We start from the raw sequence: 20,042 nt of genomic DNA, 5'->3' as shown, positions 1-20,042 counted from the left end.
AAGATACAAAGAGGAATGAACAGTGTCAAAGGGAAGCTTAGGATGAAAAGACTAATAAGGAGCACAGATACTGAAAAGCGAGTGATCCCTCAAGATTGGGGCATGGGGTCGTCCAGGTCTGGGAGAAGAGGAGGTGCTGAGTTAGGCGTTAACTCATTCACGCACTGCTGAAATGCCAGGTAGAGTTCGGTAAGAATGAGAGTACGGAGGTCTGAATGTGTAAGAGATTTTTACTTTTTAATTTTAAAGTAAAATAATTTATTTTATACATAACAAACATCTTACCATTTTTATGTGTACAGTCTGTGACATTAAGTACATTGACGTTGTTGTGCAACCATCACCCACTATCAGTCTACACAACTTTTTCATCATCCGAAACTGAAACTCTGTACCCATTAAACAATAACTCCCCATTCTCCTCTTCCCTCCAGCAGACTTTGGTAGCCACTATTGTACTTTCTATCTGGACGAATTTGACTATGCCAGTACCTTCTATAAGTAGAATTATATAATATTTGTCCTTTTGTGTCTGGCTTATTTCATGCAGCAAAGCAAAAATGTCCTCATGGTTGCGTAAGAAATGTTTGAGGGATTGACTTGATGACACAAAGGATTCAAATAAAGAAATACAGAAGAGGATGGAGATAAAACTGGAAAAGTACTTTGTGGCCAGATTGGGAAATGCCTTGAATGCAAGCTTAGGTAGCTGCTGTAGTGGGACCAGATGATTGTGGAGATGGAACTGTTACGGTCTCTTGGAAAGTATTACAGCAATATCCTGTAAAATTAAATGTAAGTACATCCTCACCTAGAGAAATAAACACATAAGCCGGTACATAATGATAATGCAAGAATACTTATTGTGACATTGTTTACAATGACAGAAAATAATATTGTGTATAAGTAAGGGAATAGTTAAATGAATTACTGTACATCCAGATTGGGGAATAACTTGCAACTAAAGAAAAAGTATGTTCTAGCTATATACGTTAACCTGGAGAAGTAGTAGAGTGGCATGCTAAGTGAAAAATTAAGTTACAGAGGAATTTATGAGGTATGATCGCATTTTATTTATTTAAGAGGGAGAGAGAGGGGGAGAGAGAGAGAGAATCCCAAGCAGGCTACACGCCCAGCACGGAGCTGGACGCAACCCTGAGATCATGACCTGAACCAAAGATTTGGACGCTTAACCAACTGAGCCACTCAGGCGCCCCTGCATTTTTAAGATTTAAAACAATGTAAGACTCTAATTATGAATAACTATATTTGTAAACGTCTCTATTCTATTCAACAAATATGTATTGAATTCCACCGTGGGTCAGCCACTCTAAGCACCGGTTATATAGCAATGAACAAAACAGGTAAGTCTCCCTACCCTCACGGAACTTGCCTTCTAGTTGGAGAGCAGGAGCAGATAATAACTAAAGGAACAAATAAACTATAGAGGAGTTTAGGTAGGGAGAAAATTAAGTTGTTAGGGAGAAAATTAAAATTGAAGACAACTGGGGGCAATTCTAGTATGTTGCACAATTTAAAGTGATACCGTTCGTCTTGGGGAGAAGTGAGGGACAGAGAGGAAATTCAGTAGGGTGATCAAGGAAGACCTTACTAAAAAGGGGATATTTATTTATTTATAAATCTTATTTATTTATTTATTTGTGAGAGACAGAGAGAGAGGCAGAGACACAGGCAGAGGGAGAAGCAGGCTCCATACAGGGATCCCGACGTGGGACTCGATCCCGGGACTCCAGGATCAAGCCCTGGGCCAAAGGCAGGCGCTAAACCGCTGAGCCACCCAGGGATTCCCAAAAGGGGATATTTAAGTGATCTGAAAGGAGTAAGAGAATGAATGATGTAGATATCTGGGGGAAGAGCACTCCAGGCAAAGAGAACATAGAAGAGGGGATGACTGGCTGGCTTGGTCCTAGAGCATGTGACTCTTGATCTTAGTGTTGTAAAGTGTATGTTGGATATAGAGATTACTTAAAAATAAAATCTTAAGAGAGGGCAGCCCCAGTGGCGCAGCGGTTTGGCGCCGCCTGCAGCCCGGGGTGTGATCCTGGAGACCCGGGATCGAGTCCCACATCGGGCTCCCTGCATGGGGCCTGCTTCTCCCTCTGTCTGTGTCTCTGCCTCTCTCTGTGTCTATGAATAAATAAATAAAATCTTTAAAAAAAAATAAAATAGGGATCCCTGGGTGGCGCAGCGGTTTGGCGCCTGCCTTTGGCCCAGGGCGCGATCCTGGAGACCCGGGATCGAATCCCACGTCGGGCTCCCGGTGCATGGAGCCTGCTTCTCCCTCTGCCTGTGTCTCTGCCTCTCTCTCTCTCTCTCTCTCTCTCTGTGGCTATCATAAAAAAAAAATAAAAAAATAAAAATAAAAACTAATAAAGAAAAAGTGAACATCAAAATGAGGATAAATGTATAAGGATTAAATGACATAATAAAAATATGTAAAAACTGTTAAATGTTCTACCATTGTTATTCATTACCTCATACAGAGTTGGAACCCGTTGAACACTTCTGAGCAGAGGCATGAGATTATGGAGGCAATTTTTTTTAACTGGAACAATATCATATACCAAAAAATTAGCCATTTTATTATTTTTTTAAGATCGTGTTTATTTCAGAGAGAGAGCATGAGCAGGGCAGAGGGCAGGCAGGAGAGGGAGAAGCCGACCCCTCCCTGAGCAGGAAGCCGAATGCTCCTCTTGATCCCAGGACCCTGGGATCATGACTTGAGCCAAAGGCAGATGCTTAACCAGCTGAGCCGCCAGGTGCCCTTAGCCCTTTTAAAGCGTACAATTGAGTGGTATTAAGTACATTCACAACGTTGTGCAACCACTTCTATCTAGGTCCAAAACATTTTCATTACCACCCCGAAAATACGTGGCGCCCCAAAAGCAGTCGCTCCCAATTTTCCTCTCCCTCCAGCCCCGGGCAACCACTAATTTGCTTTCTATCTCTACGGATATTTCAGAGAAATGGATTCATACCATACGTGACTTTTTTTTTAAAGATTTTATTTATTCATGAGAGACACAGAGAGAGGCAGAGACACAGGCAAACGGAGATGCAGGTTCCCTGCAAGGAGCGGGACTCGATCTGGGACCCTGGGACCACGCCCTGAGCAGAAGACGGAAGCTCCACCACTGAGCCACCCGGGCATCCTAATACGTGACCTTCTGTATCTGGCTCCTTTCACTTAACATTTTCAACATGCTTACATTTCTCAGCAAGTATCAGTGTTCCGTTTCTTTTCATGGCCATGTAATGATCCATTGCTTACTGTGCCCTGTTTCGTTTATCCATTCAGTGGAGGAACATCTGGGTTGTTTCCACCTTCTGGCTCTCGTATATAGAATAGTACTGCCAGGGCAGCCCGGTGGCTCAGCGCTTTGGATCCCGGAGTCCTCGGATCGAGTCCACGTCCTCGGGCCCCCTGCAGGGAGCCTGCTCCTCCCTCTGCCTGTGTCTCTGCCTCTCTCTGTGTCTCTCATGAATAAACAAAATCTTTAAGAAAAAAAATAGTACTGCTATGCACATTCATGTCATGTAACAAACATTTGAGTACCTGTTTTCAGTTCTTTTGCTTAAATGCCTGGGAGTGGAATTGCTAGGTCATATGTTAATAGTATGTGTGACTTTTTGAGGATGCGCCAAGCTATTTTCCACAGCAGCTGTACCGAAGTACTTTCCAAAGTACAGGGGTTCTAATTTCTCCACATTATAACTAACATTTGTTGTTTGCCTTTTTTTTTAAATGACCATCCTAGTTAATGTGAAGTGGTGTTTCATTGTGGTTTTGATTTGCATTTCCTTAATGACTAACGATCTGAGCATCTTTTTACGTACTTGTTGGCCATTTGTAAATCTTTTTTGGAGAAATTTCTATTCAAGTCATTTACCCATTCTTTTTAAAGATTTTATTTATTTATTCATGAGAGGATCCCTGGGTGGCGCAGCGGTTTGGCGCCTGCCTTTGGCCCAGGGCGTGATTCTGGAGACCCCGGATCGAATCCCATGTCGGGCTCCCGGTGCATGGAGCCTGCTTCTCCCTCTGCCTATGTCTCTGCCTCTTTCTCTCTCTCTGTGTGACTATCATAAAATAAATAAAAAAAAAATATTTATTCATGAGAGACACTCAGAGAGAGAAGTAGAGACACAGGCGGAAGGAGAAGCAGGCTCTCTGCAGGGAGCCCAACATGGGACTCGATTCCAGGTCTCCAGGATCGCGCCCTGGGCTGAAGGCGGCGCTAAACCACTGAGCCACCCGAGCTCCCATTTACCCATTTTTTATTTTTTTATTTTTTAAAGGATTTTATTTATTTATTCATGAGAGAGAGAGAGAGAGAGAGAGAGAGAGAGAGAGATGCAGAGACACAGGCAGAGGGAGAAGCAGGCTCCATGCAGGGAGCCTGATGTGGGACTCGATCCCGGGACTCCAGGATCACGCCCTGGGCCGAAGGCAGGCGCTAAACCGCTGAGCCACCCAGGGATCCCCATTTACCCATTTTTTAAATTGGACTGTTGGTCTTTTTATTGTTGACCTCTAAGAGTTTCTTATATACTCTAGATACTAGGCCATTATCAGACATATGAGTTGCACTTATTTTCTCCTATTTTGTAGGTTGTATGGAAGGAATTTTAAGATAATTAATTTGAAAACCGTGTGTATAGGAAGGATTCCCGGAGCAATGCAGGGCAGAAAGACCAGCTAGGAAGCCATTGTAGTTCTTCACGTTGCAGTGGACACAGAATAGTAATAATGGCAAAGTACCCCCAAAAGATGATGTACCACAAGTGACCAAAATTAGGAAAAGTCAAAGTGTAATGGATAAAATTAGCCATCTGTAAAAGTAGCCAATGACCTGGTGTAGTTTCAGGAGAGCATAATTCTATCAATATTCCTGAAGCCCTAGCAGCCTAATCACTTAAAGTAGAATGGCTGGAGCCCTAACACAATCAAACTCTAACCTAATCAATTATGATAAAATGGCTGAAGTGAACATAAACAGAATCAATTATATTAACTTGGCTGGAGCTGAGACCCAATCAATTGACTTGTACCTTGTCTTCACAAAAAGGGGAGATCATCCGCATAGAATTCCCCCTCCCCAACCAAAAATAGGTTGCCAGCCTCTCCCCAGTGACATTTAGGGAAGAAGGCTCCTTGTTTGGCCTACATAAGTATCATGTTTATTTATTTATAAAGAAGATTGATGTAGTTCTTTTTTTTTTTAAATATTTTATTTATTTATTCATGAGAGACACAGAGAGGCAGAGACACACAGGCAGAGGGAGAAGCAGGCTCCATGCTGGGAGCCCATGTGGGGCTTGATCCCTGGTCTCCAGGATCACGCCCTGGGCCAAAGGCAGACACTCAACCGCTGAGCCACCCAGGTGCCCCATTTTTTTAAAATATTTTATTTATGATGTAGTTCTATTAGCCATTAAAATCATCCAACTAATTCTCGCTTGTTCACTGAGTAGCCTTCTAGTTTTAATATTTGACTTCCAAAACTGTCAAGTGTTTTGATTGGTCAATAGGATTGTCTAGGCCACCGTAAGTTATATGTGGATCATTAAATCAACCATATGGCTTAGGGATCCCTGGGTGGCACAGCGGTTTGGCGCCTGCCTTTGGCCCAGGGCACGATCCTGGAGACTGGGGATCGAATCCCACGTCGGGCTCCTGGTGCATGGAGCCTGCTTCTCCCTCTACCTGTGTCTCTGCCTCTCTCTCTCTCTCTCTGTGACTATCATGAATTAAAAAAAAAAAACCCATATGGCTTATATTTCATGCTCTTTTGAGTTTGGTCAGCATAAATGAGTTCTCCTAAGATGAATTAATTCAACTTCTGGGCATTCAAGCTGAGCCTCAGATCCTCCTAAAGAAGAAAACTCAACCGTGTTTCTGTCTCTTGTCACTCTAACATCAACCCAGGCACGGAAGGAGCCTTACTTATTTCATGTAGTCAGAGAGGTAGTGTGTGTGTGGGGTGGTTGTTTTGTTTTTCCATTTTAAGAGTGGAAGAAAACTTAGAAAGTGCTTCAGGTCGCCTAGGACCACACATGGTTCACGTAGATTAGGTGCTGAATGTTCCAGCTCCCAGCCCAGGGCTTGCTCTGCCTCTCGCTGCAGCAATCATTGATTGTTTCTACAGAATGGGAAACAGCACAAACAGTGGGATTTACAGACGGGGGGGGGGGGGGGGGGGGACAGCGGCCGTAGCTGATGACCTGGAGATGTGGGCACATCCCCTCCACAAGATGACAAGTGAGCACACCTCAATCTTGAGTGCTCAGTAGGGGCACTTTCGGACAGTGAGGCAGGTCCTGGGGAGACAAGAGAAGGTCGCATCTTTCTGCCCCAACAGCAGTCTGGCTTTGTCTCTGAAGTGTGGGAAGTGTCTCCCCAACCACCCATGACTATGATGACATTTAAGACCACAAAGAGGAAGCTTTCTGGGATTATATAGCTGCGCTTGCATCCAAGAGAATGGGGTGGGACTTCTACCTGGATGAACTCTCAGGGCTGCTATTTTGCAGTTCAGCACCACCACCGCCCCCCCCCCCCCCGAATTAGCCTCCTCCTCAGGACTGGGTCCGCGTAGTCAGCTGTGCGGAGAGCAGCCTTGCTGTGTGTAGTGCAGAACTGAATGTCAGCTATGCTTTGCAGAGCTGACAGGGAATGGCCTTAGTTAGGAGCAGGGATACTCTTTTTTTTTTTTTAAGATTTTATTTATTTATGAGAGAGAGAGAGAGAGAGAGAGGCAGAGACACAGGCAGAGGGAGAAGCAGGCTCCCTGCAGGGAGCCCGATGGGGAACTTGGTCCCAGGACCCCAGGATCATGCCCTGAGCCAAAGGCAGATGCTCAACCGCTGACCCCCCCAGGCATCCCAAATAAATAAAATCTTAAAAAAAAAGAAAGAAAGAAAGAAAGAAAGAAAGAAAGAAAGAAAGAAAGAAAGAAAGAAAGAAAGAGATATGAGGCGAGGTCATCTGCTGAGAGGGAAGTGGAAGGGGTGTTGGAGATTTCAGAAGAGAGAAAAGGTGAAACAATTATTGAGGCGAGTAGAAATGAGAACTTACCAGGGAAATGTAGTACTAGGCAGTGCTGAATTTGGGGGGCATGCATTTAAAGTGATATTAGTCAGCAAGAATCTGAGACTTTTTCTCTAGCAAGATTTAGCTGCCCAGGTATAGATGTGGAGAAGCTAAATTGTTGGACTTAACCAGAATTGATTTTTTTTCAAGTTTCCTTAAGCAATCTCTACACCCAACAAGGGCTTAAACCAACAACCCCAAGATCAATAATCACATGCTCTACCAACTGAGCCAGCCAGGTGCCCCAGAATTGATTTTTTTTTCCCTCAGGAAAGTATAATGGAGGGGGAAAGGGGCAAGGAAGTTAACAGTATTTGCAAATTTATAGTTCTGGATATGAAGGGGAGTGGATGGATCATTTAAAGAATAAAATAACAAAATAGCATCAATAGTTTAGGGTCCTTGAAGGAAAACGGGTAATTGGATGGGAGGAGTGGCGTAGGGTGCGAGAAGAAATGGTGAACAGACGTTAAGGTCCTTGGGACATTTCGGAGGATTTCGTCTGGATTAAATTGTTCCAACTTTCTTTTCTATGCCAACCCTTGGTCTTTCCTTACTTCTTCTTTCCACCTCTCCTCCCACCAGAGAGTAAGAAACAATGAAGCCTGCTTTTCATTTCTCGCCTGGGTAACTGAGCTGCTGGCTCTCCACCAATCGTCTATATGGATCTCTGTCTCTTCACTCTGGAGAAGGAAAGCTGATAGTTGGGGGAAGATGAGGTCAGGAGATCGGCACCTTCCTTCTTGTGGGTGTCTCATTCTCTGCCAAGTGGTCTCTTTGGGGAAAACATTGCCAGCGGAGCAGCAACCAGTTCATGAGCGTGGTTTCAGCTGCAGCCAGAGAGAACCGGACAAGGATAGCCGACAGGGAGCGTGTGAGGCCCTGGTGTAGACATGGGCTTTTTGGAAGAAGGTTTACACACACGAGAATTTGGGAAGGGGCCCAGAGGCACTTAGAAAATTAGACAACCTTTGGGATGCCTCGGTGGCTCAGCGGTTGAGCGTCTGCCTTGGGCCAAGGGCGGGATCCTGGAGACCCCGGATCGAGTCCCACATCGGGCTCCCTGCATGGAGCCCGCTTCTCCCTCTGCCTGGGTCTCTGCCTCTCTCTCTGTGTCTTTCATGAATAAATCAATAAAATATTTAAAAAACCACAAAACATAAAATGCAATTCTTTTTAATAAGTTTATATAGTAGTTAACAATTTAATAATTTAATATATTTAATTATTTACTAATAATATTAGACGTGCACTCGATAGTGCTTACTATATCTCAGGCGATGATTCACTGAATTAAACATACATACCTGGCTTTTCACTCATTTACTTTTCTCTCTCTCTCTCTCTCTTTTTAAAGATTTTATTTATTTATTTACTCATGAGAGACACAGAGAGAGAGGCAGAGACACAGGCGGAGGGAGAAGCAGGCTCCCCGCAGGGAGCCTCATGGGAGACTCAATCCCAGAACCTGGGATCACGCCCTGGGCTGAAGGCAGGCAGGCGCTCAACCACTGAGCCACCCAGGCGTCCCAGTACAGGCATTTCCAACTTCAAATTTTTTTTAAAAAAAAAGGAGGCTGGAATGAGCAGGATGGCTGTGAAAAGCAATAAATAGGCATCTGGCTGGCTTGGCTGATGGAGCATGTGGCTCTTGGTCTCAGGGTGGTGAGTTCAAACCCCACATTGGGTATTGAGTACAGAGCTTACTTAATAATAAATAAATAAATAAAAAATAAAGTAGGCATCAGGTCTCCTCCTCTAAGGAGCAGAGGGTGAGGCTTCCTCGGCAGCTCCACCCCTGCAGAGGATTGCAACACAGTGAGGTGGGGGTAGGGGTTTGGGGTTCCTGGAAGGTGGCTGAAGCCCCATAAGGCTGGCCCTGTGCCACTGTGCGGCTAAAAGTGGCCCCGCCCATCAGTGCTGGTGGGAGAGCCATGGCCTGAGGGCTGGTTCCTGGAAGTCTAGCTGCCACCTGCCCCGCAAACTGCTGCATCCGAGGCCTGATGCCTCCAGTCAGGCTGCCCTGCTGGCTGCAGTTCTGTGCCAGGTGCCTCGCACACGGGCGTGTGGCCTCCAGGGACGTTGTTCTTGTTCCTCAAGCCCCTGAGGTGCTCTGGCCTCCAGGCTTTGAAGCTTCCATCTCCTAATAATAACAGACTCACTTTCCTTTTTTTTTTTTCTTTTTTTAAAGATTTTATTTATTCACCTGACAGAGAGAACACAAGCAGGGGGAGCGGCAGGCAGAGGCTGAGGGAGAAGCAGGCCCCCCACAGAGCAGGAGGCCCAATGCGAGGCTGATCCCAGGACCCCAGGATCATGACCTGAGCCGAAGGCAGGTGCTAACCAGGTGCTTAACCAGACGCTTAACCGACTGAGCCACCCAGGCGCTTCCAGACTCACTTTCCTATTGACTTCTTTTCATCTTCTCAACACCGCTAAATAGGTACTATCATTACCGTCTCTATTTTTCAGGTGAGGAGAGAAAGCTCGGGAAGGTTGGGCTGCCCAAGCCACATAGCCAGGGAATGCTGAGACTCAAGCCTAGGCTTCAGGATTCAGGATCCAGGATCCAGGGGCAGCCCGGGTGGCTCAGCGGTTGAGCATCTGCCTTCAGCCCAGGGCGTGATCCTGGAGTCCCGGGATCGAGTCCCACATCGGGCTCCCTGCATGGAGCCTGCCTCTCCCTCTCTCTGTGTCTCTCATGAATAAATAAATAAAATCTTAAAAAAAAAAGGATTGAGGATCTGGTCCTCCCTCAGTCTGCTCTAACCATGCCCACGTCCCTTTCGAGGTTTAGAATGAAGCCCTAGGGGCGGTTTCTTTGGGCTACTCTGGACTCCTCTAGTAGCCTTCAACCTTTTGGGTTCAGCGCCAGGCTCTGCTAGCAGGGCGTAGCTCTCGGATGTCAGAGTCTGGGAACCTCCGTCTTACCCACATCCCTGGACCTCTAAGCCCCAAGCTCTTTTGGCCTCAGTGTGGGGCTCAGGCTCCCCTCAACTCCTCAGTCAATCTTCAAAGAATTTTTTTTTAAGATTTTTTTTTATTTATTCATGAGAGATCCAGAGAGAGGGAGAGAGAGGGGCAGAGACCCAGGCGGAGGGAGAAGCAGGTCCCTGCCGGGAGCCCGATGCTGACTCCATCCCGGGACCCGGGGTCACGCCCTGGGCCCAAGGCAGCCGCTCAACCGCTGAGCCCCCAGGCGTCCGAATCCTCTAAGAATTCTTATCCCTGGAAAGCAACCCCCTCAAAGACTTTTTTTGTCCTCTCCTTGCTCAAACTAGAGCACGAGGAACCCCCGGTGATGGCTCGGGAGAGCTGGCTCTAACACCGGGGCCTCAGTTGGCTTTAGGAAGAGGGGCCTCAAGTATTCCCAGGTCCCGCCAGCCTCTACCTCCCCCAGCCATCGGGGCAACCGCCAGGCCCTGGTGCCCAGGATAACGCCCGGCCCTCCCCTGGCCTCCTGTGGCTGCCTCCCCTTTCCGTCTGTTGGGAGAGGAAGCCAGGGGGTGGCGGGGGCCAGCCTGCAGGGCACTGATAAAGGGCCAGGCCTGCCCCCGCCCCCGGGCCGCTGCGGTCAGAGCAGCGGGGAGCAGGCCAGGGGCGGCCCTGCCCTGGGGACCGGGGCCAGCCGCCGGTTCCACCTTTACCCGCCCCGCCCTGCTCGGGAAGCCGCTTGCGTAACCAGGGGCGTTTGGCAACAGGCTTGCGGCCTGGCCTGGCCTGGTGGTGTGTGCCCTGGGGGTGAGGGGACGGATCAGGCCCGCAGGCCAGCGTCTTGGGGCGCGGGAGCCGCATGGAGGGGACGTGTGGCCGCATGGCCCCCCTCTGACTTGGGAGAAGGTGGGGCCCGGCCGTCCAGGCTCCCCGCCCCTGCTGACCACGCGGGCCAGGGAGGGAGGGAGGGACGGAGAAGGCCGCTGCCTCTGCACAGCAGCGACCCAGGGGAGGCTGAGGGCCCAGCCCGCGCCCAGAGCCCCAGGGGCCGCAGGTGTCACCCATGCAGGTGTCGCGGAGGCAGGCCCCTCCTGGGGCAGGTGGGAGAGACAGCGCCGGCCTGCGAAGGCCCTCCTCCCCCGGCCCAGCCCGCGCCATCCCGATCCGTGTGTCCCCCCAAACAAGCAGTGAACCCCTGCGAACGCTTCCATGAGGCCGTTGCTCCAGGGTGCAACCTCCCCCCCTCGGGTCGCTCCCCCACCCAGCCCAGGCCTCCCCGCCTCACCTCACCTGCCCTCCATCATCCTCCACAGCCCAGCCCAGTTGCCGCCTCCTCTGGGAAGCCTTTCCTGAACCTCCAGAAATTCACCTGCGAAGCTGCTAGTATAGACCTTGCCCGGCGCAACTTCCCAAGGAGGCTGTGAGTGGGGACGTGGCCTGCAGCACTCCTCCCTGTGTCCCTGTAGTACGCGACATCGTGGGCTCTCGATAAGCCCCCGTTGAAGGGACTAATGACTGCGGAGGCTCGTTACCCACTGTGGTGTCTGCGGCCACACCAGGGGCCTGAGCCAGTTTTCACTCCATGTGTGTCCACTAGATGCAACCTGATATCACTACTTTATCAGCCACAGGCGTGACTATCACCACCCCTCGTCCCCGCCACGCCACTGAGAGCTACATCTGGGCGCCCAGGTGCCAGGTGTGCGGCCCACGTTCACGCCCAGCTCATCAGGGGGTTCTGCGGCCCCACCTGCAGCGCGCCCTGAAGCCGCCCGTCCCCTCCGGCTCTACGTGCATCAGATGGAGCAGGACCATGGTCTCCTGGGACAGAGCTGGAGCCCCAAGCGCTTGACCTCAGGGTTGGGTGGCTGTTGACCGGTCCTCCTCCCCTCGCCAAGGCTTCAAGGAGGCCTCTTGGGTCGCTCGGTTGTGTTGCTGGTTGTGGAAGGTCCTGAGGGAGAACCGGGGTGCTGATGTGGAGGCGGCAGGGGAGGGGAACACTCGGAGGAGCTCTTATTTATCAACCAGGACAGAATATTTTCGTCATTTTAACAGTGAGCACGATCCTTTCGGAGAATCCTGGCTGGGGGCCAGCGCCGCCCATCTGCCTCCCAGTCTTTAACTGTTTCCAATAGAACTTGAACATTCTAAGAAAAAAAAAAAATAGAGAAAACGTCTAAGCTGCAGCTGCAAGGCCTGAAGCTAGACCTGGGAAGGACTTTCCTTACAGCTGAGAGCCACTGAAAGGAAGCTAGGAGGAAGCAAGCCTCCTCCAGTCTCTGGAGAGAGATGTTTGGCCTGGGCCTAGGGTGCTTGTTGGAGGCCAAGGGGTGATGGAGTGACTTCTGGGGACCTTTGCTGGCCTGAGACGGAGCCGCTCCGGGTGCTGGGGATGAACCTGATATCCCGCGCACATGTGCTGGCCGGCCGGAGGGTGTGTGGCAGCCATGCGTTTGGGGTGCCCCGCCTGGGAGAAAGGAGGACAGAGGGCACCCAGGACCCCTGTAAGAGGGGTGCATAATGTCCCTGCTGGGCACCCCCGGCACACCTAACTCCCCTCACACACTGGCAACAAACCGGGCCAAGAAAGAGGCCTTTGTCCCAGGACATCTGAGGCTGCTGGGGGAGGGGACAAGCTGCAGGTGAAAGGACACATCAAAGCAGCACTGCCCCTCCTCCCCAAAACAGCTCCCTCACCTCTCTCCCGGAACCCAGGCTTTCCTTAAATGAAAGCAATGCCCTAAATGCCCAGCTGCCCAAACAGCTGGGACGCGACACACTGGGTCCCTATCTCCAGCTGCCGTTCACCTTGCCATGACTCAGTTTCCCTGCCCCGAAGAGAGTCAAGGGGGCAGAAGGAAGGAGGTTACGACTTGCATAAAGTCGAGAGGTCACCCGGGAGAGGGCCACCAGGTTGGGATTCATCATGTGCCCGGGGGGAAACGCAGGCCTGGCCGGCCTCCTGGGCTCCCCAGGGCCGGGGTGCTGGAGCCCCGAGTGCCCCCGCTGGCCCGAGCACCGTGGGGGCGGGGTGTGGGCAGAAACCACACCGGGCTCAAGTTTCCTCTCTTGGCCAGAAGGGGCAGGAGGAGAGGAGGGCCACGGGGAGAGGGGAGGAGGGTTGGAGGAAGGACGGAGAGCTCAGGCCCAGGTCTTCAGAGCGGAGGCTGGGGCGCCGCCGCGCTCCCCGTGCTCAGTGCTCAGGCCGGCCTCGGCACCCAGCGCTCAGTGATGGCCCGGGGGCGGGGCGCAGCCCTCCCCTGTTTCCAGAGGTAGTGGGGATCGTCACCCCGGAGGTGTCAGCGCAGGCCCAGCCTCCCCAGCCTCTGTGCCGGAGCCACGGCTCGGCTCTCTCCTCACCTGGCTCGGACCCTGCCACAGGTGCCTGCGGGGTGGGGCGGGAGGCGGGTGCCCGGGGGGCCAGGGACAAGCTGGGGACGTGGAGGTGGCGGCCCAGAGAATCAGCAGCTCCCCGCACACCCCCGAGGGCCTCGGGCTACCCAGTGGCCCCCCTTAGGAGTGGACATCCAGGAATTCATATGAGGGAAGAAGACCCAGATGGCTTCCTGAGTGCCCGGGGACCCTGGGGGTGACCAGCTGCGGGGGGCAGCACGGTGGTCCTCTGGGCCGCGGTCGCAGGGCTGGGGCACCCGGAGCCAGCCCACGGCACGGCCGCCCTGGGGGAGGGATGCTCAGGTGCGTGGTACCCATCCTGCTGCCCCATGTGGCCGCCGGGAAGCTCCGGAGGCGAGGAGCTGGGGCCGCCGCTGGCCTGGGGGGCAAGAGGCTCCAAGACGGGCAGGATGCGCGGTGGGCGCGGGGCTGTTGGGGCTTGGCCTCCCGTGGCCTTCCTGCCCCCGCCCCCCGCTGCAGCCGGCAGGGCAGCCCTTCACCCTGGAGGTCCAGCAGCTCGGGAAGGAGGAGGCCGGTGGCAGCCGAAGAGAGAGGGGGGCGGCCGGTCTGGGGGCTGGGATTCTCTACTCCTTGGCCCCCAAACGGCTGGAGCTTGGTTTCTAGGGACCGAACGGGGATGGCACACACTTGTCCCTTTCTCCCTCGTTCCTATACACCTGTTCGAGTCTGGATCTCCCACTGATGATCTCTCTCTCTCTCTCTCTCTCTCTCCCCTTTTCCTCTGTTCTGTTTCTCTATTTTACCTTCATGTGCCTCCCCCTCTTTTGGGATTGTTCCTAATATTTCTAAACAGCTTGCTCACCTGCCACTCCACGCCCCAGGTTTCGCCGATCCCTCCCCATCCTTTCATGGCTTCTATTGATGCCCGGAGAGGTGGGTGGTCTAATAAACCTCAGAGCAGGATCCCAGAGGCCAGCACCCTCTCTGTCCCCTTCTCCCCGTCAAGGCATCCCCTCGCAGATGGTCCTCCTCTGGGATCCTTGGGTATAAGGCTCTGTGTCACTCTGTGAGTGCCCGGACCCTGCGGTACGAGCTCTCCGGGTGGGACCATCGCGGGGAGTATAGTCCCTGTGAATGGCTCCCGTCCTGCCTGGAACATGTTGGTGGGGAGGAAGAGGGCTGTGTGACCTCAAAGTGCAGGTCACACTGCAAAGTGGGAACAGTTTACTGTAAAGCTAAAGGGACGCAGGGAGGCCCGCTCGCTTTCCCGGGAGCCGTCATGCGTGCGTCCCCGGTGGTGGTCTGTCTGAGCAGTTCTGACTACAGCCTCCCCCCTGCTGTGTACCTGCCAGCCCCTGTGCCCCGGCCCCTTCCTTAGACAGGGAGGCTCCCAAGAGCCGGAGAGGCCTGTGCTGGTGGAGGGACCACCACCAAGCCCTGAGTGGCTGGGGAAGAGCACACGCTCCCCTGGGGCTGGTCCATGGCCTGCACCACACAGGCCGTTAGAGCTAATCCGGAGATTGTCATCAACTCCCTCCTTCCCGACCTTCCTGCCTCCAGGTCCCCCCGGGGACCCTTGTGGATTCTCATTTCCTTGTCCCTGTCCCAAAGGTTCAGGGGAGATTGAGCTCCTGGTCTCCATGAGAAGGGGCTGATGCGGAGTCTCGGAGACCGGGGCAGCCCGGAGGGCAGCCTGCCTGGGTCATGGGTTTGAAGCTAGGAGGCGTCTAGGGATAATTTGCCAGGCTCTCTTCTGGCTTCGTGTTCTTCCCTGTAAACACAGAAGGTTGGACTAGTTCAGCGTTTTTCAAGGTGGGGTGGGGCTGTGCATCAGAAGCACCAGGCGCTTGTTAAGGTGCCCACCACTGGGTACCTGCACCTATGAATTCCATTCAGTAGGTCTGGGGTGCCTTGCGGGAGCCCGAGTTCCCACAAGCACAACAGGTGAGTGTGGCGCACAATCAAACTGGTGACTGCCGGAGCTGGGTGCCTAGGGACGCCTCTGGTCCCGTCCCCGAGTCCGAGTCCGAGTCCGGGAAGAGGCTGAATGGGGAAGTGATTTGCCCCAAGGCACGCCTTGGGGAGGCGCGAGAACCTGGTCTCCTGCCTCCTAGGGCAGGCTCCTGGGACTGCAGCTACGGGTCAGCTCCGGGAAGACCCAGGAGGGACCAAGGGAGGGGTGCAGGGTGGAGGGCTGTGAGGCAAGAGTCATTGTCCCTGCCCCCTGAGCCCCTTCTCCATTCACTTTGCCTTTGGGCAATTTCCTCCAGAACCTGGGTGGGGGAGGGCGGGGTTCCGGTGTTGAAATGGCATCCTGGGCAGACATAAACACCCCACCCACTTTGCCCACTGCGAGGCCGTGCCACACCGCTCCCAGCTCTGGGGGGCAGTAGAGCAGGGGGGCGGGGGGCGGCCTCCTCCTCAGGGATAGCTTCTCTCCCTGAGTTTGCGGGAAACCAAGGAGCGGGTTGCACAGTAGATTGCGGGGATGGGCCATCCTAGTGGTGATCAAGGTCCTGCAGCTTGGGGTGATCCCGTCCTATCCTCCGTCCTCCCCGCGCCCCAGCCTGCCTGCCCTTCCTCTGGGGCAGCGATGGGTGCCGTGTCTGGCCCTAAGATTCGGGGAGGCCCCGTGAAAGCCCCTTGGATCCCTCCCGGGGGCGGGGAGAGCGGCCCCGGGAGGTGGGCTGAGAAGGGCCCGGAGGGGAGGCGACGTGGAGAGGGCTGAGGGGTGCCTGAGAGCATCAAGCTGCAGAAAAGGCCCCGGAGCTCAAGCTACGCAACCCCGGGTTTTATGGATGCGGAGACGAGCTGAGAGCAGAGCCCGGCCTGGCCTGCCGGCCTCAGGCCCGGGACCGCGGCAGCTCGAGCCCAGGTCAGGGAAGGTCGGCGGGGACGAGCCGAAGGGAAAGTGCTTTTGAGGCTCTAGAGAGGCCTTTCTGAGAAGAGGAGAGGAGAGATTCCGCGGAAAGAACCGCGTGAGGAGGAGGGCCGGAGCCGGAGCCGGCAGTGCGGGCCGGGCCGGGGGGCGGCGGGGGGCGGCGGGGCACAGGCGGGGGCCCCGCTTATCGGCTGCGGCTGCATTTCGGGGCCGACCTCCTGGGACGGGTGTGGAAGCCGGCCGCAGACCCAGGCCTGCAGGACACCCGCCGCTCTTGAACTCTTGACAGCGCGTCTAGGCCTTCGCGACGATTGTCCTATTACCTTAGGAACCCCGGCTGCCTGGCTGTGTGGGTTGGGGTATGGCCGAGATGACCCTGCAGGGACAGAGGACAGAGGTCCAGTGTCTCCAGAGACCATTCCTCCTCTGCTGCCTCCAGCTGATAAACCTCTTATCAGGCCCAAGCAGGGGAGCCCAGAGCCAGGAGAGGAGGAGAAGGCAGGGCTGCTATCAGCCACCAGGCCCGGGCCATATCTCGGAGCAGAGGAGGGGCTGTGTACTTGGCTCTTCCCACAACACGCTCCTTGGGGATCCCCAAGTGCTCATTCTCATCTTGGGAAGATGAGACAGAGGAGGAAAACTGAGGACAGAGGAGGAAAGCAGGAGTGATCCCTGATGTCGCCCCGGAAAATAGGGGACAAGATCCCCCGGAAGATCTGACTTCCGCCCTGGCCAGTGATACAGTTTTAGGGAGTAAGAAGAAGGGGAAAGAGAAGGCACCTTGCCTGGAAAAGAAGGTACAGACCTGCTGTGCTCGCAAGGACCTGTCTGCAGCCATAGCAGGTGAGGTGGAGATCACGCCACACGGACAGCCTCTGCAGCCCAAGGGGCTGGTCGGCGAGGACAGCGTAACTGGGGGACGAGGGCGCGCCTTCTCTCCCGCGAGGCTGCGGGAGCTCTCCGTGGAGCCAGGACGAAGTGGCTGGTCCCTAGCACGAGAGGCCTTAACCTGTTCCTCCTTTTTAAAACTTATTTATTCTTTACCCTGTTTCTCCTTTGACACAGGTTCCTGGGGACTTTGGGCTTTAAGGACGCTGGACCAGGCCCTGGCCCAGTAGGATGCCCCCGTGTCCTCCCCAGCAGAGCAGGGACAGGGGGACACAGTTGCCCACTCCAGAGCTGGGCGAGATGGAGCTGACTTGGCAAGAGATCATGTCCATCACTGAGCTGCAGGTGAGCGGGACTGGGGGGACCCAGGGGGGGGGAGAGCTGAGGAGCAGGGAGTCTGGCTGGGGCTGAGCAGGGGGCTGGAGCGAGCAGGGAATGTTCCAGACACTGGAAAAGGAAGGGCTGGGGTAGGAGGGCCATCTGGATGGAAGACCAGAATATTAAGGGGTGAGAGGTGCGGAAGAGCAGGGGAAGGAGTGGTGGCGAAGGAAGGGTCTGATTGGCCGTAGGCTCTCAGCAGCCCCTCCCCTCCCATCTCTCTAGCCCACCTGCCTTCGCTCACCTTCTTCCCTTCTGAACTCCCTCTCCTCCAGCCCTGCCCATCTTCTCCCCTCATTGCCTCCCCCTGCCCTCAGAGGCTGGGCCCCTTTCCCTCAGGTAGCAGAGCAGTAGTTCAGGGGCCTGGGGAAGGAGGGGGTCAGACTATGACAGGGTCCTTGCCTCCTGCCAGTTGGACAAAGGGGTGTCTGTTGGCCTAACAATGATGCCTTTGTCCCCGGCTGGGCTGGGCTGGAGCACGGTGGCTCCTCGATGTGGGTTGGGGGCCCTGTTTCCAGCATGTTCCCTCCTTCTCTCTGCACCTGGGCAGGGACAGAGGGCCTGGGGAGGAGAGGGCACTGCGAGTGCCGGCTCCCCAAGGTGCCTCTCAGCCCCCAGACCTAGCCCTCTGCCCCCCGCTTCTCTGCCCTGCCATCTGCCCTAAACCCTCCTCGCGCTCAGCAGCTCCCTCTGCCGGGTGCCAAGGGCATGGCCAGCGTCTGAACTTGACCCTTTGACCCTAGATAACCACAGCAGGAAAAGGTTCTGGGGGGGTCATCACAGATAACAACTTCTTGTCTTCTTGAAGGAAAGAAAGGAAGACGAGCCTTTTCAAACTTGGGTGAGAACTTCTCCTGAAGAGGGGGAGATTCCATAATGTTGCCGCGTTAGGTAGTCCTTCCCGGAGTCTGACCTCGGGGACCGCCGCTCCTGTTTAAGCTTTTTAAAGCTGCTTTCTAAACTTTTTTTTTTTTTAGTTTTTTTAAAATTTTTATTTATTTATGATAGTCACAGGGAGAGAGAGAGAGGCAGAAACACAGGCAGAGGGAGAAGCAGGCTCCATGCACCGGGAGCCCGACGTGGGACTCGATCCCGGGTCTCCAGGATCGCGCCCTGGGCCAAAGGCAGGCGCCAAACCGCTGCGCCACCCAGGGATCCCTTAAAGCTGCTTTCTACTTGGAATAGCGGCACTGGCACTGCAACCTCACGAGAGGCTTTGCATGGTGTTTTGCACCTCTCTGTTCCCGTTGTCACCGTACCTTTCAGAAGGACCCAGCTGGTTCTCTTCCTCAGCCTGTCTTCAAACCTCTGTGTGTTTTCTTGCAGGGCCTAAATGCTCCAAGTGAGCCGTCGTTTGAGACCCCAGCCCCAGCCCCATACCCTGGGCCCCCGCCGCCCCCGACTTACTGCCCCTGCTCGATCCATCCAGATGCTGGCTTCCCCCTTCCTCCAACACCTTACGAGCTCCCGGCAGCCGCATCTCATGTCCCAGACCCGTCGTACTCCTACGGCAACATGGCCATACCGGTTTCCAAGCCCCTGACCCTCTCAGGCCTGCTCAGTGAGCCCCTCCCAGATCCCTTGGCTCTCCTGGACATCGGCCTGCCAGCGGGGCCCCCGAAGCCCCAAGAAGACCCAGAATCTGACTCAGGACTATCCCTCAACTATAGTGACGCTGAATCTCTTGAGCTGGAGGGGACGGAGGCTGGTCGGCGGCGCGGCGAGTATGTAGAGATGTACCCGGTGGAGTATCCCTACTCACTCATGCCCAACTCTTTGGCTCACCCCAACTATGCCTTGCCACCTGCAGAGACCCCCTTAGCCCTAGAACCCTCCGCAGGCCCTGTGAGGGCCAAGTCCACGGCACGGGGGGAGGCGGGGAGTCGGGATGAGCGTCGGGCCCTGGCCATGAAGATTCCCTTCCCGACGGACAAGATCGTCAACTTGCCGGTGGATGACTTCAACGAGCTACTGGCACGGTACCCGCTGACGGAGAGCCAGCTGGCCTTAGTCCGGGACATCCGACGGCGGGGCAAGAACAAGGTGGCGGCCCAGAACTGTCGCAAGAGAAAGCTGGAGACCATCGTACAGTTGGAGCGGGAGCTGGAGCGGCTGGGCAACGAGCGGGAACGGCTGCTCCGCGCCAGGGGGGAGGCCGACCGGACCCTGGAGGTCATGCGCCAGCAGCTGACGGAGCTGTACTGTGACATCTTCCAGCACCTGCGGGACGAGGCAGGCAACAGCTACTCCCCCGAAGAGTACGCCCTGCAGCAGGCCGCCGATGGGGCCATCTTCCTGGTGCCCCGGGGGACCAAGGTGGAGGCCGCCGCCGCCGACTGAAGGGCGGGGCTGGCACCCCCGAGGGGTCTTAATTCCCTTCTGCTAAGGGTGCTCCTCCCTAGCAGGAGCGAGTTCTCTAGAGCGGAAGGGGACAAGGGGAACCTAGCATTTGGAGGTCCGAGGCGGATCGGTAAGGCTTGCCTTAGGGAAGGG

At 54.2% G+C, this 20,042-nt stretch overlaps 1 protein-coding gene across 2 annotated transcripts in view; it reads left to right on the top strand.

Annotated features, from left to right (window-relative positions):
• The window catches only part of NFE2 (nuclear factor, erythroid 2), a 27,061-nt gene extending 7,019 nt beyond the window's left edge, over positions 1-20,042 (top strand). The window contains exons 1-3 of one of the 2 annotated variants that reach the window (XM_055337094.1): positions 13,333-13,429; positions 17,349-17,516; positions 18,876-20,042. In XM_055337094.1, coding sequence (XP_055193069.1) covers positions 17,403-17,516; positions 18,876-19,889 — 1,128 coding nt within the window. In that variant the 5' untranslated portion in view covers positions 13,333-13,429; positions 17,349-17,402 and the 3' untranslated portion in view covers positions 19,890-20,042. Of the gene's footprint in view, positions 1-13,332; positions 13,430-17,348; positions 17,517-18,875 lie in introns of those variants that run through there. The other variant, XM_055337092.1, reaches the window with a different exon arrangement.

This window comes from Nyctereutes procyonoides, unplaced genomic scaffold (assembly GCF_905146905.1).
Source record: "Nyctereutes procyonoides isolate TBG_1078 unplaced genomic scaffold, NYPRO_anot_genome, whole genome shotgun sequence".
NCBI lineage: Eukaryota > Metazoa > Chordata > Mammalia > Carnivora > Canidae > Nyctereutes > Nyctereutes procyonoides.
The sequence above is the reverse complement of the archived record's forward strand: the minus strand, read 5'-3'. Positions and strand labels throughout refer to the sequence as shown.